The sequence below is a fragment of the Ochotona princeps genome, chromosome 7, assembly GCF_030435755.1.
Source record: "Ochotona princeps isolate mOchPri1 chromosome 7, mOchPri1.hap1, whole genome shotgun sequence".
Lineage (NCBI taxonomy): Eukaryota > Metazoa > Chordata > Mammalia > Lagomorpha > Ochotonidae > Ochotona > Ochotona princeps.
In genome coordinates this window covers 58,852,740-58,865,963 of record NC_080838.1, presented here as the reverse complement: position 1 = coordinate 58,865,963, position 13,224 = coordinate 58,852,740, and the positions used below count along the sequence as shown (strand labels likewise).

The following is a 13,224-nucleotide window of genomic DNA, read 5'->3' as shown; positions in this document are numbered from 1 at the left end:
CAAAGTCTCTATCCATGTGGGAGACCTAGGCTGGGATAAATAGCATTGCCCACCGCCCACTGGTGCAAGCAAAAGGTAGGGCTGGGGGACATGCCTGGTTGGACAAGACCACAGTACCTAACTGTGAGTATCGGGACAGAGGGTGGGCCATCAGGCTGGGCGACAGCACCCACCAAAATGCGGGAGAAAACAGATCTGGGATTAGATTCTGTAGGGGACTTGTGGACTCACTTCTGCGGATCTGCAGCCCCTGTCAGTTAAGACGGAAAGCCGGGGGATGCTAAAAGGCCAAGTTAGGCTGGAAAACTGAACTCACCTCACAGGAACCTACCTAACATCAGCAGAAACTGCTGCTGAGAGGTAGCAGGGCTGGGCCAGGCTGCAGCACCCATCAGCATACGCAAAGGCCAGGACTGAAGGTAAACTATGCCAAACAGGGATATGGCACCCACTGGCACACATAGGATCTGGGCATGGGAAAAGGCCTGGCAGGGAACTTGCGGAACTTCCATGCCAGGCTGCAGCTCCCACTGGTGAGCACAAAGGCTGGGGGTGGGCCAGGCCAGGCAGGGTTGTAGCACTCTTCAGTATTTGTGTAGGCCAGGTCTGGGGCCAGGCTGTGCTGGGCCAGGCCGCAGAACCTGCTGGCATGCACAAGAGCCAAGACAATGTGTGGGCTATGGCCAGCTGGGCTAGGCCACAGTATCTGCCAGCAAGTGTTAAGATTGCAGTCAAGCCATGCCAGGCTTGGTCAAGGCACCCATGAGCATACATAAGACCCAGGGATGGAAGCTAGCTTGGTGAGGGAACTCTGGGGATTCGCCTGCTGGGCTGCAACTCCTACTGGCGAGTGCAAGAGCTAGGGCTGTGGGAAGAACAGGGTGGGCAAAGCTGCAGCACCCATTGGTGGGCTGCATCTGGCATGGGCCTGACATAAGTGGATCTAGCACACAATGGCACTTGCAAAAGTCAGAATGGATATAGAACAGGCCAGGCAAGGCCACCACACCCAGTGAGTCACATAAGAGCTGGGTCTAGGGATGGGCCAGGATGGACTAGGCTGCTACACCCTCAGTGAGAGCAGAAATGGATGCTGGACCAGGCAGGTAGCATCCACTGGTATATGCACTAGCTGCCGTAGGTGACAAACTGAACCTGACCCTGCACCGGCTGGTGCATACAAGAGTTAGGTCTGAGGTCACCCAAGGCAACGTTTCTTGGGAGACTCCCTAACTAGACCGCTGGACTGAGCCTCTAACCACAGAGAAAAGTCTCAGAATGTATAGCCTGATCTGGTAGTGCATAAGTCAGGACTGGGTCTCCTGAGTGACTGATGCCTGCTCAGTTGACAGCATGCCCAGATACACACTGGGGACATGACAGCCAGCTCATCTAGGTCAGCAGGGTACATCAACTGCCTTGTCAGAGGATGGGAAGCAGAACAGGGTCTCTCAAGGCCTTGTCCTCAGGAGCACAGGGCCCCCAGGAGCCAGGAGAGCAGTGGCATGGCTCTGGGATGGTTTCCTCACCAGTAATCAAACAAGCCACCTGTGGAAGCAGACCCCATTGCAAAAGGAAAAGGCGGGTTATTTCCATCTCCATCAACTGCATAACTGCTCTTCTACCTTCCAACGACAGAAACTATGGCTGACTCCTCCGTAAGGTTCACTAATCCCTAAGAAACTGCTCCGGCCTAGGAGGCAGGAGGCTGACCCGTGGGAGCACGGGCCACGGCAGCAACTGGCTGTGTGTCATTTCGCCAACCCAGGACACACTCCTCCCTCCCAGCTCTTCTAGGAAGTCTTCTATAAACATGAGAGCCTGTCCAGATCTGGCTGCTCTTTTCCTGCCCTTAGAATCCAGCCCGCATGGCTCAGCATTCATCCCCAGTGGCTTTATCTACTCCTGATGCCCACACAGAAACCTGCTACCAGGGAAAAGGAGCTAACAATAAAATCAAGAAATGACTTCGTCACTCTTCTAGATCCCAAATGTGATACACCTGTTTTCAGAAGCCACTGCACCCTTGGCTGGTCTGCTAATCAACCAACCATAGAAAAAGGGCACAACCACACAGGTTCAACACAAACTACGACATTACTGTACTGTCTCAGTTACACAGTTCATATTAAATTAATGCTCACAGTTATGAACTATAACTGAAAAATTTTAAACAATTTTTAAGATTCATATAAAGGGAACACATTTCATATACTTCATTTTTACAATTTTAAGAGCGTAATTATACTTGGCACCCTACATTCTCTCTGCTGAAGTTTATTTGACATACATGAAAGTTTGGCTACTAAAAGCATGTGGTCATTTTTTTCCTGCTAATCTGACACGCACTACTCTGCAGTCTCATATCAGCTGATAGGAAATAAGGAAAAAATAATGACTTCACTTGCTGCTAAAATTATGATTATAAACAAGAAAAAACACATCCAGTATACTGTTGAATGATATACACATTCAATATAAATTACATTTAGTTATCTAGACTCAAACATGGCCAACATGTTGAAATGGAAGGGCTAAAGTCCTTTTTTCTAAAATTCAATCACATTTTTCAAAAATTCATCTTTCTACAAAGTGGACCCAAAAGACAAACTTGAGAAAATAATCCAATTTTGCTATCTCAAACAGTTTCCTTACCAGCTTAGTGTCCTAAACCACGGGAGATCATACGAATGATAGACTCTGTACCCGATGGTGATGATTTCATGGAAGCATTTCACCTGGATGCCGAGAACCTGAAACCACAGAAAACATCCGCGTGCATTTCTCATTGCTTCTGCTTGTGCTTGGTTGTTGCTGGTCACACTCTTTTTTTAAAGTAAGTATTCATTTGTTTGGAAGCCCTAATTATACACAGAGAAAGTTTAAAATATCACATACATGTGATCTCTATCTACACATCTGCTTTAGAGCAGCCATGAGCACTGGATATGGTGGGGGAAGAACTTCTGATAGCACAAATGTATTTATATGATTACGAACTTGAGCTTGCAAGGAGAACTCATAAGAGCTTTCTAGGACAACAGGAAACAGGGCATTCAAAGCCCTTACAGTCCTTAAAACAAATGTGCTCGTTGCAGAGGTGAGGCAGAAGCAGCTGAAATGCCCCAGTGTCGACACGCAGGACACTGGACACTTGTTAGGCTCACGGACTCAGTGATTGTGCTGAGAGTCCTAAGATGACTAGCTACTGAAGACACACAAAATACCAAAGGGCCTCTGTTCTCGGAAAGGAGGTGGCTATCAGAGAAGGAACACCCACTATGCAGGACAGGAAAGCAGGTGGGTAGAGGCAGTGACAGTCTGGCTGACATGCAGCAGCCCCGGGAGGATGTGCACAGTCGTGACCAAATATACCACATGTGTCCTGTGAGTCCACTTTTAGGTAGGGACGAGGCGCTATGAGGGAGGTACACCCACTCCCAACATGCTGGAAAATCAAGGTGGGTGTGCGCTTGAGGGGTGAGCCAATCCTGGCAGTGGGGTGTGAGGAAGCAGCATCCAGAGCTGCACAAAGGAGCTCAAGTGACATGAGCAGACACTGCCTGACCGTGGGAAATGCAGAGACGCTGAGGGAGGCAAGGGTCAGCATCTAACCAGGAACAGTGGTGAGGGATGGAGAGGCAGAGGTGCACGAGCAGGATTTTGTGGCTGAGGAAATCGGGGTCTCAGCAAGAAAGGAAGACAGAATGATAAGGCTTAGGAAAGCAGACGCACTCATGTAGGATGGCTGGGAGAGGGGACAGAAGGACACAGGCAGACTAGGGAACCTATGGGATGGCTATCTCCACTTTGAACATCCAGTCTAAGAAAATCACCCTGCGGATGAAAACAGAGCACGTGTATGCTCCGGTATGTTCAGAACAGTGCCATTCACAACAAAGAAGAACCAGAACATAAGGTGCCAATGTAAACCCTGCACTGGCACCATCTTCCGGAAACCCTTCCTCATCTCTCCCTCGGACTGGATGGCTGCACTCTCCTGGCACGCTCAGTGCAGCACTGACCCTGTCTTTTCTCATACTACTCAGGTCACACAGTTACTTGTACATCTCTGCTGTTACACTGAGTTCCTTGAAGCTGGGGAACTGGCCAGCAGATGCCTATGCTGAAGTCGCATGTGTATTCCTTCTGGCTAATGCTCAGCCCAGTGTGGGACATGGACCTGCAACAATTAGACACACTGGGTCTGTGCGTGTGCGTGTGCGTGTGTGTGTGTGTATGCACGTGTGTGTGCACCTATATAAACTAATCACACAACAAAAGGTCATTTTGCAAGCAGAAGAGATAAGCCCAGTTCCTTTATGAACTGGCACGAAATGCGGTGTTGACAAATCTTGCATTATCTTTCATTTTGTGACAAGGTCAAATGACTTAATTCATATATATTTAAGATAAGAGCAAGATACACTGAGGATCACATCACTTACAAGAAGCATCAGCATAAAGGATCCCATGTAGATGATTAGGAAAAACATCGAAATCATGGTTAGAGTCAGAATCCCACGGATCCACCAGTTTTTCCACCTACAAAAAAAAATGTTTATGAAGTTAGCATTTAATATATTCTTAACATTGTGTGTGTGTGTGTGTGTGTGGTTTCATAAAGCTAGATTTAGGAATTTTGTCAGACTGTAAGATTTGCCTACTTCTGGAAGTCAGGGCTGGAAACAGAACCAACCCAGCAATTGCAAACACCACCTGATTGGGGAGATGGACTGTGCTGGGCCCTGTACTTGCTAATACATACAAGAATCTGGTCTGAGAACACCTCAGACAAAGATTCTTAGCGGATCTCCTCAATCGAACTGCCGGACTCAGAACCCTAACCATGAAAAGACAGAAGACAGAACAAGTCAATCAACCACCTCAGCCATATGTTGGCAGTGAAAAACTGGGCAAATGGAGACTCTATGATGGACTATGTCAATCAGTGGATTCTTCAATGACCTCATCGTGCTTGGAGTGGTGAGACTGGCAGCAATTCATAACTGGTGAACTATCAAAACCACTTGAGCAAGTATCTCAGAGCATACCCCACATCCCGGACTTGGAGAGGGTAGGAAACTGGGTGGGGCTTCTTCCTCAATATCCCCTTTTACCTCAGATACATGAAGGAAACAACATGGAAATAATAGTCTTACCCACTTTCCTGTAGCCCTTGAACCTTTTTTACCCTAATTAACTATGCAAAGATTGTCAAAAATTAAAAAATGGAAAAAATAAATAAATAATAATAATAAATTTTTAAAATAATAAATAAATAAAAAGATCTGCCTACTTTTAAGGCCAGCGTAGTAACCTAGTGTCTAAGGTCCTTGCCTTGCAACTGCCAGGATCCCATATGGGCACCAGTTCTAATCCCAGCAGCCCTGCTTCCCATCCAGCTCCCTGCTTGTGACCTGGGAAAGCAGTAGAGGACGGCCCAAAGCCTTGGGACTCTGTAGCCACAGGGGAGACCTGGAAGAGGTTCCTGGTTCCTGACTTCAGATCATTACAGCACCAGCCATTGCAGCCGCTCAGGAAGTAAATCAATGGACAAAGATCTTCCTGTCTGTCCTCCTCTCTGTAAATCTGACTTTCCAATAAAAATGAAATAAATCTTAAAAAAAAAATTGCCTACTTCACTTTGTGCGATAATATCAAGAAATAATCAGATAAAAAGTAGCATGGACTAAGATCTTAAAATTTTTACAATTTTGGGGCCCGGCGGCGTGGCCTAGCGGCTAAAGTCCTCGCCTTCAACGCCCCAGGATCCCATATGGGCGCCAGTTCTAATCCCGGCAGCTCCACTTCCCATCCAGCTCCCTGCTTGTGGCCTGGGAAAGCAGTCGAGGACGGCCCAATGCATTGGGACCCTGCACCCGCGTGGGAGACCCGGAAGAGGTTCCCGGTTCCCGGCATCAGATTCGCACGCACCGGCCCGTTGCAGCTCACTTGGGGAGTGAAACATCGGATGGAAGATCTTCCTCTCTGTCTCTCCTCCTCTCTGTATATCCGGCTTTCCAATAATAATAATAAAATCTTTAAAAAAAAAAATTTTTTACAATTTTGAATTAAACAAACAAAAACAAGTAATTTCTGCTCAAAGTGAATGGATGAGTCATAAAGAGCGGGAATTAAGCGGCCAGCATGGATGCAAGGAATATGGTGCTCTGTGACCAACAAAGCAGTCATGACGCTGAGGGCAGTACAGCCAGAATGGGCTGCCAGTGAGAAGAAGCAAGCCAGGGTAATGCAGACCCAACAGCGGGAGGCACAGCTGCTTCGGAAAGACCAGCGGTCAAGCGCAGGCCTCGGACACAGCACGCGGCTCTTCCTTCTAGCACTCACGTGGTGAGCTGCCCATTTTCCTCCATTAGAGGCACAGTCTTTGGCAGCAATGCATTTTGTCACCAGGGAGCTCTCCTCCTGGCTGGGAACACAGCTTCCCACAGAAGGGATTTCCCTCAGGCCACTCCCCAATCCAGCTCTAGGTGCCTCAGACGCCCACCTGCTGTGCAGCCCCTAGTCAGGGCCGGCCTGCAAATTCCCCAACTCAGGATAATCAATGCTGGTAGCCACCACACAGAAAGAGTTCTGAGTGCACCCACACAGAGATGATCACTCTCAACTAAGTGTTGTCGTTCTAGGAATTTTCTGATTTTTCTTAATGCAGACGATAGCATCTAAATTATATCACAAGAGATTCTGAAGTAACTTACACCCATGTAGTAACCTACCTTATTCTAAACACAGGCCCTCTTGCCTTTTTTAACCCCAGAAGTATTAATTCATTTCATACATTTAAAAGACATTTCTTACAGTCTCATGAGGTGGTAAGCTTGGGTACTAAAAAAAACATACTGGGTATACATGTAAAAATGCACCAGCTAAAAGGCTATATTTATTTTTACAGATATAGCTGGGTGTGCATAAACGAATGAAATGGTAAATTGCGCTGGGTCACAAGACGCATTGGAGGTAAAGAAAAAATGGGTAATAACAAACCCTTAGGGCACAGCACAATAGCTTAGCGATTAAGGTCCTTGCCTTGAATGCACCCGATGGCATATGGGCTCCAGTTCTAATCCCGGCAGCTCTACTTCCCATGCAGCTCCCTGCTTGTGGCCTGGGGAAGCAGTCGAGGACAGCCCAGAGCATTGGGACCCTGCACTCACGTGGGAGACCCAGAAGGAAGTTCCTGGCTCCTGCCTTCGGATCTGCACAGCACCCACAGCACTGGCTGTTGTGGTCACGTGGGGAGTGAATGATAGGACAGAAGATCTTCCTCTCTGTCTCTCCTCCTCTCTGTACATCTGCCTTTCCAATAAAAATAAATAAATCTTTTTTAAAAAGATAACAAAGCCCTTGGTAATAACCCTGCCCTTTTGGTAGAAAACCCAGAACTACATTTAGCCCATCTTTCGAACTGATCTTGAGAATCACTGAAGGCCTCTTCCAGCACACAGCACACAGCCTAAGCTTCAGAAATCCATGCCCAGGAGGGTGCTGCGAATGTCTACCTGCCCCTCTAATGTCTGGCTTTGAGTTTCAGAGAACATTCAGTGCTACGAGCAAGAAAGTTTAAACAGGAACCCATACGCTTCATATCCATCCCAAATTCCCTGGTACCAGAAAATCTGCCCCCCCCCCAAATTATCCTAGCTGGCTGTCTTTAATTATATAAATATTTCCCCTTCCCAAAAAATCTCCCTCTTTGAATAAGATCAAAATTTTAATTTACTTATTTTAAATGATTCTCCTCCAACTCTCTTAACAGCATCTAATACAAAGTGCATAAAAATGAAAACATACTTAAATACTGTGTGTATTTTCACTAATACGGTGTCTTGGTCTACTTTCTGCTGCGATAACAGAATACCAAAGCCTGGGTAATTTATAAAATGCAGAGATTTCTTAATTAGGTTTTTGAAATCTGAGCAATCCAATATGAAGGTGCTAGACTTTCTTGCTGCACTATTCCACGTGAGAGGCAGGAGGACAAGTGAACAAGCAACAATCCCCCTCTCACGATCACTCACCCCCTCCAGCAGTCACCCCCACACCCACTCAGGAACACTGAATCCGGTTCCCTTTCGCAACACACTCACATCAGGGTTAACACTCTCGCAAATGAACTCCGAGGCACACATTCTGACCACACCACACTGTGACCAGGTATCACATCGTGTCAGAGGACAAGCACCAAACCAAATAAAGCAGGGCACGTGAGGGCCAAATCACTGCCACTAAAACACAAGGCCGTCTCAGTTCTGAATTCAAAAATTTTTATTTCCTTTACCAAGCAGGTGCAATGATCATGTAAGGGTAAAACTTTAATTTTGTGGCCAAGTCATCAAACCAAAGCCTCCTCCAATGGATAGTTTCATAAGAAACTCATTCTAGCCTAATTGTCCTAAAACTCACAGAAACTGAAAGCAAGACTTCTCACAGTATATAATTAAACCATGTTTTAAAAACAGTCTTTAAGATATTTATTCATTTATTTTGAAAGTCAGAATTACAGAGGTGAAGGTGGAGACACACACAACTTACAGAGACAGAGGGGGAGACACACACACACAGAATTCGCCATCCACTAGCTCACTCCCTACATGGCCATGACTGCCAGGGCTGGATCAGGCCAGGTCTACTCCATGCAGCCCAAGCATTTGGGTCATGCTCTGCTGCTGCTTCCAGGCCATAGCAGGGAGATCAACCTGAAGTGCAACAGGCAGGACTTGAAACACCACCCATTTAGGATGCCAGTTTTTGCAGGTGCAGCCTTTTTACCTGTTACGCCATAATGCTGATCCTCAAAATAAACATCTTAATAGCACTTATTGTTCAAATCAGTCACGTGGCACATAATGTTTAAAATTTCCATATGCATTGAGGTATTTTTGTTTTGTTTTACTCAAGAGACAGAGAGGTCCCTCATCTGTGGGCTGAGAGCCAGGGCAAGGCGAAGACAACCCAGCTATCCCACATGGGTGGCAGAACCCAATCACTGGAACCCTTACCACTGTCCCAAAGGGTCCCTCGCAGTAACAGTGGCAGAGTTGGATCTCCAACCCAAGCACTTCAACATTAGATGCAGACTTTTTTTTTATTAAGGCGTCTTAATTGCAAGGCCTTTGTCCACTCCTTAAGTGGTTTTTATTTCAGGAGTAATGAGATTTAAAAACAAACAAACAGAAAAACTCCCACTTTGCCAGAGGCAGCCCTCAGGAACAGCCACGGCCCTGGGGAGCCCTCTGGTAGACAATGGGGGTGACGGAAACTCCTTCTCAAAGCAAGGCAGGAATGCACAGGAAGCTGTGTGAGTTCCTGCAGAAAAGAAAGACAGCGTGACAAAGAACAAGCGCTCCAGCCAGGTGACATCTGGGTGGTTCTCACACCTAGCACCAGCGCCGTTCAGGGCTGTTCCGGCATGGCCAGCAGCCTTCCTATGAGATGGCAGGAGCACCTCGACCCTTGAAGATACATGTGGTTCTTCCCAGTTTCAAAGGTGGACACTCTGGCCCAGCCCCTGGCACTGCAGCCATCTAGGGAGTGAACTGAGCCAGCAGACACAGGAACTCTCCTTCACCTTTCAAAGTAGTAGTGATAATAATCATAATCATAATAATAATAATAAAAAACAACTTTCCTTAAAAATGAATATAGGGTCCAGTGCGATAGTGTAGTGTGTAAATCCTTGCCTTGTAACTGCTGGGATCCCATATGAGCACCGGTTCATGTCCTGGTTGCTCCAGTTCCCATCCAGCTCCTTGCTTGTGGCCTGGGAAAGTACTTGAGGACAGCCCAAAGCCATGGGACCCTGCATCCGTGTGGGAGACCAGCAGAAGCTCCTGACTCCTGGGTTCAGATTGGCTCAGCTCTGGCTGTTGGAGACAACTTGGAGAGTGAACTAGCAGATGGAAGATCTCTCTCTCTCTCTCTCTCTCTCTTTCTGTAAATCTGACCTTCCAATGAAAACAAAATAAATCTTGGAAAAAAAGATGAATATAGGCCTTATCTTGAGGAAATAATTATGGATTCTCTTTTATTAAAAAGATAATGATATGGCTTTTAATTGGCCAGAACGATATTCTGCCAGCTCTGCTTTTAGACCAGAGATGGTCTCCCCAAGAAACTGTCGAATTGATCTGGACAATAACATGCTTGATGCTATGCATGGTACATGCTTACAATGTAAGAAGCATGACTGGATTTGAACTGTAATGCTGCAATAAGGTGGAGTAATCCACCATGGGGGGAGTACAGGGAGGGGTGGGGGCACCTCAGAGGCTATGAAACGATGTCATAAAATGAAATGCAATAAAAAAAGATAATGACAAAGGAAAATGTTCGTGCCAAGATGTTTTTCATCCTGGGCAGTTATAAACAAACTTAAATGCCTAGCATGAGATGCTCAGATGAATAAACTGGAATGCATCCATAGAATGGACTATATCCTACAGTCTTTAAATGTTCCTGGAGAATATTAAGGATATAAAATGTTTCTAATAACATCATGAAACTAAAACAAAAAGAGGGCCCGGCGTGGTGGCCTAGCGGCTAAAGTCCTCGCCTTGAACTGCCCCAGGATCCCATATGGGTGCCGGTTCTAATCCTGGCAGCTCCACTTCATCCAGCTCCCTGCTTGTGGCCTGGGAAAGCAGTGGAGTTCGGCCCAAAGATTTGGGACCCTGCACCCGTGTGGGAGACCTGGAGGAAGTTCCTGGCTCCCGGCTCCGGACTGGCTCAGCACCGGCCATTGTGGTCACTTTGGGGAGTGAATCATCGGACTGAAGATCTCCCTCTCTGTCTCTCCTCTTCTCTGTATATCCGATTTCGTAATAAAAAAATAAATAAATTTAAAAAATAAACCTTTAAAAAAAAAAGAAAACAAAAAGAGCAAAGAAGGAAATAGTATGGTCACATTTTTGCATCTCTCTCTCACACAGAAAAGTAATACACAACAAGAGAGCCTCAAGGAGTCCACACCAAAGCATTCTGAATATCAGTGTCTTGGTAGGTGGGTATTTGAGTTCTCTCCCCTTCAAATCATGTGTGTTCCTCATGGAATTAGGATGTTTGCCCCGGTAGCTGTGCAACATGGTCTCTTTGGTATTAACTTAAAAAGAGGCTAAACTGAACAAATAAAGATTTTTGAAATACATAATCTTGGTAGAGAAGTCTTTTGACAGGATTCCAACTGTTCTACTCTCTACTTCTCATATGCAGAAACAATTTTCTCATGAGTAGCTACAACACGGGTATTCGCAGACACACACTGGGTTCCAAATGTGGCTCCATCATTTGCTGCTCGGTGACCCTTGACCTTTCATCTCTGCCTCAGCTTGCTCACCTGCAAAGCAGACACACTCTAACTCTAGCGTTGCTACAGGGATAAACCAGTTCAGTTATTTAAAGTGCCTGCTGTGGGGTCCAGCATGTAGTACAGTATGCAGTATACACCTATGTTAGCAGCTGCTATTTTTAACAGAAAAAATAACCCCACTTAATTAGTATTACGCACAGGAATCCAGCTGAATGTTCCTGCAGAACACCAGCTTTCAAGTATTTCAGGTCTGAAACAGTCCTGGTGAGACTTTCAAGCAGAGATACAGCTGTCAACTAGGTCAGGAAAACAACTGGGAACAAAAACTATTAAAATGATCGTCAAGCTTTTAATAAGACCGCAAAGATCAATTGGCTAAAAAGATGAAAAATTCTGTGTGAACCAATTTTTTCCAGCATGACTGCTATCACGGTATGTACTTTGGGTTTCACTGCCAGGGTTCCTGGCTCAGAACCCCCACAGGCTCTGTCATTCCCTGACAGGTTAGACCTCACAACTCTTTTAGCAAGAGTGCAAATACACATATGTGTATTATCTGGAACATGGTGTAAAATGCATTTCTTAATAGCATGTCACAGGCAAAAAAAACAAAAGCTTGTAAACACTGCTCTTCCACAGCGATATACAGAACCTTCCACATATTAAGATGAACAAAATCTTCCATTTCCTTTGCTTTCATAAGTTTTAGAGTTCATATTACTAAAGCACTCGGTAAAGGGTAATATAAAATGAGGTGAGGGGCTGGAGCAGTGGCATAAAGGCTAGCCCTCTGCCTGCAGTGCCCACAACCCATGTGGGCACCAATTCAAGTCCTGGTTGCTTGGCTCTGATCTCGCCTGGATCAGCTCAGCTCCGGCCATTGTGACCATCTGGGAAGTGAACCAGCAGATGGAAGATCTCTCTGTGTCTTTCCCTGCTTCTCTAACTCTGACTTTCAAGTAAAATAAACAAACGTTTGAAAAAAATTATGATAAAGACTATTTTTAAAAATTAAAAATTAGCTGAAATTCTGTGGCCGCTAAGTCTTAGAAAATATAGCACAAATAGAAAACATGGACTATGGAGTTTTATAGTCCTACATAACTCTGTCTAGCACATGAAAATAGGCAAATAGGGGGCTTGGTGCAATGGCTTAATTGGCATCCTCCCCTTGCAAGCACCAGGATGCATAGGACTGTTGGTTCATGTTCTAGCAGCTCCGTTTCCCAGTAAGTTCCCTCTCCTTTTGGTGTGGAAAAATCACTGGAGGATGGCCCAAAGACTTGGGACGCTGCACCCATGTGGGAGACCTGAAAGAAGCTCCTGGCTTCCAATTGGCTCAGCTCCAGCCATTGTGACCATTTGGAGAGTGAGCCAACGGATAGAAGTTCTCTCTATGTCTCCCCTCTCTGTAAGTCTGCCTTTCAAATAAAAAGAAACAAATCTTAAAAAAAAAATAAGAAAGAAGGAAGGAAACAAGAGCATTTTGTGACCCACTGTGCCAAAATGTAGGCTAGGACCATGGCTCACATATTCAGTGGTCAAACTATAAGCCTTCTCTCTCATAGCCCCACAAATTACAAGAAAACAAAAAAAGCCAAGTACACCACATAGACACAGACAAGGATAACCTCAAAGCTTATCTTGTGCACCAAAATTCACTCATCTCCTTCCGGCCATACCTTGAGGATAACCCAGACAGAGCTCTCTTGAGAATCTCGGGGGTTCTATCTGAGGATGGCGGGATATCTGGAATATCAGAATCTGCTCTGGAATCCAAATCTCCATATCTGTCATCGATATCTGTTTCCTAAAATTGAAGAAAAAGGAAAATCACTTTGGAAAACAATTTTTTTTAAGAAGCCAATGCTTGCCAGTGCATGCATTCATTTCTC

General features: G+C 45.6%; 1 protein-coding gene across 2 annotated transcripts in view; it reads right to left on the bottom strand.

Annotated features, from left to right (window-relative positions):
• Positions 1–13,224, bottom strand: part of CDS1 (CDP-diacylglycerol synthase 1) — a 69,234-nt gene that overhangs the window by 38,441 nt on the left and 17,569 nt on the right. Inside the window, exons 2-4 of one of the 2 annotated variants that reach the window (XM_058667074.1) lie at positions 13,012–13,139; positions 4,449–4,545; positions 2,656–2,753 (exon numbers count right to left, since the gene is read on the bottom strand). In XM_058667074.1, the coding sequence (XP_058523057.1) occupies positions 2,656–2,753; positions 4,449–4,545; positions 13,012–13,139 (323 nt within the window). The remainder of the gene's footprint in view (positions 1–2,655; positions 2,754–4,448; positions 4,546–13,011; positions 13,140–13,224) is intronic. The other variant, XM_058667075.1, reaches the window with a different exon arrangement.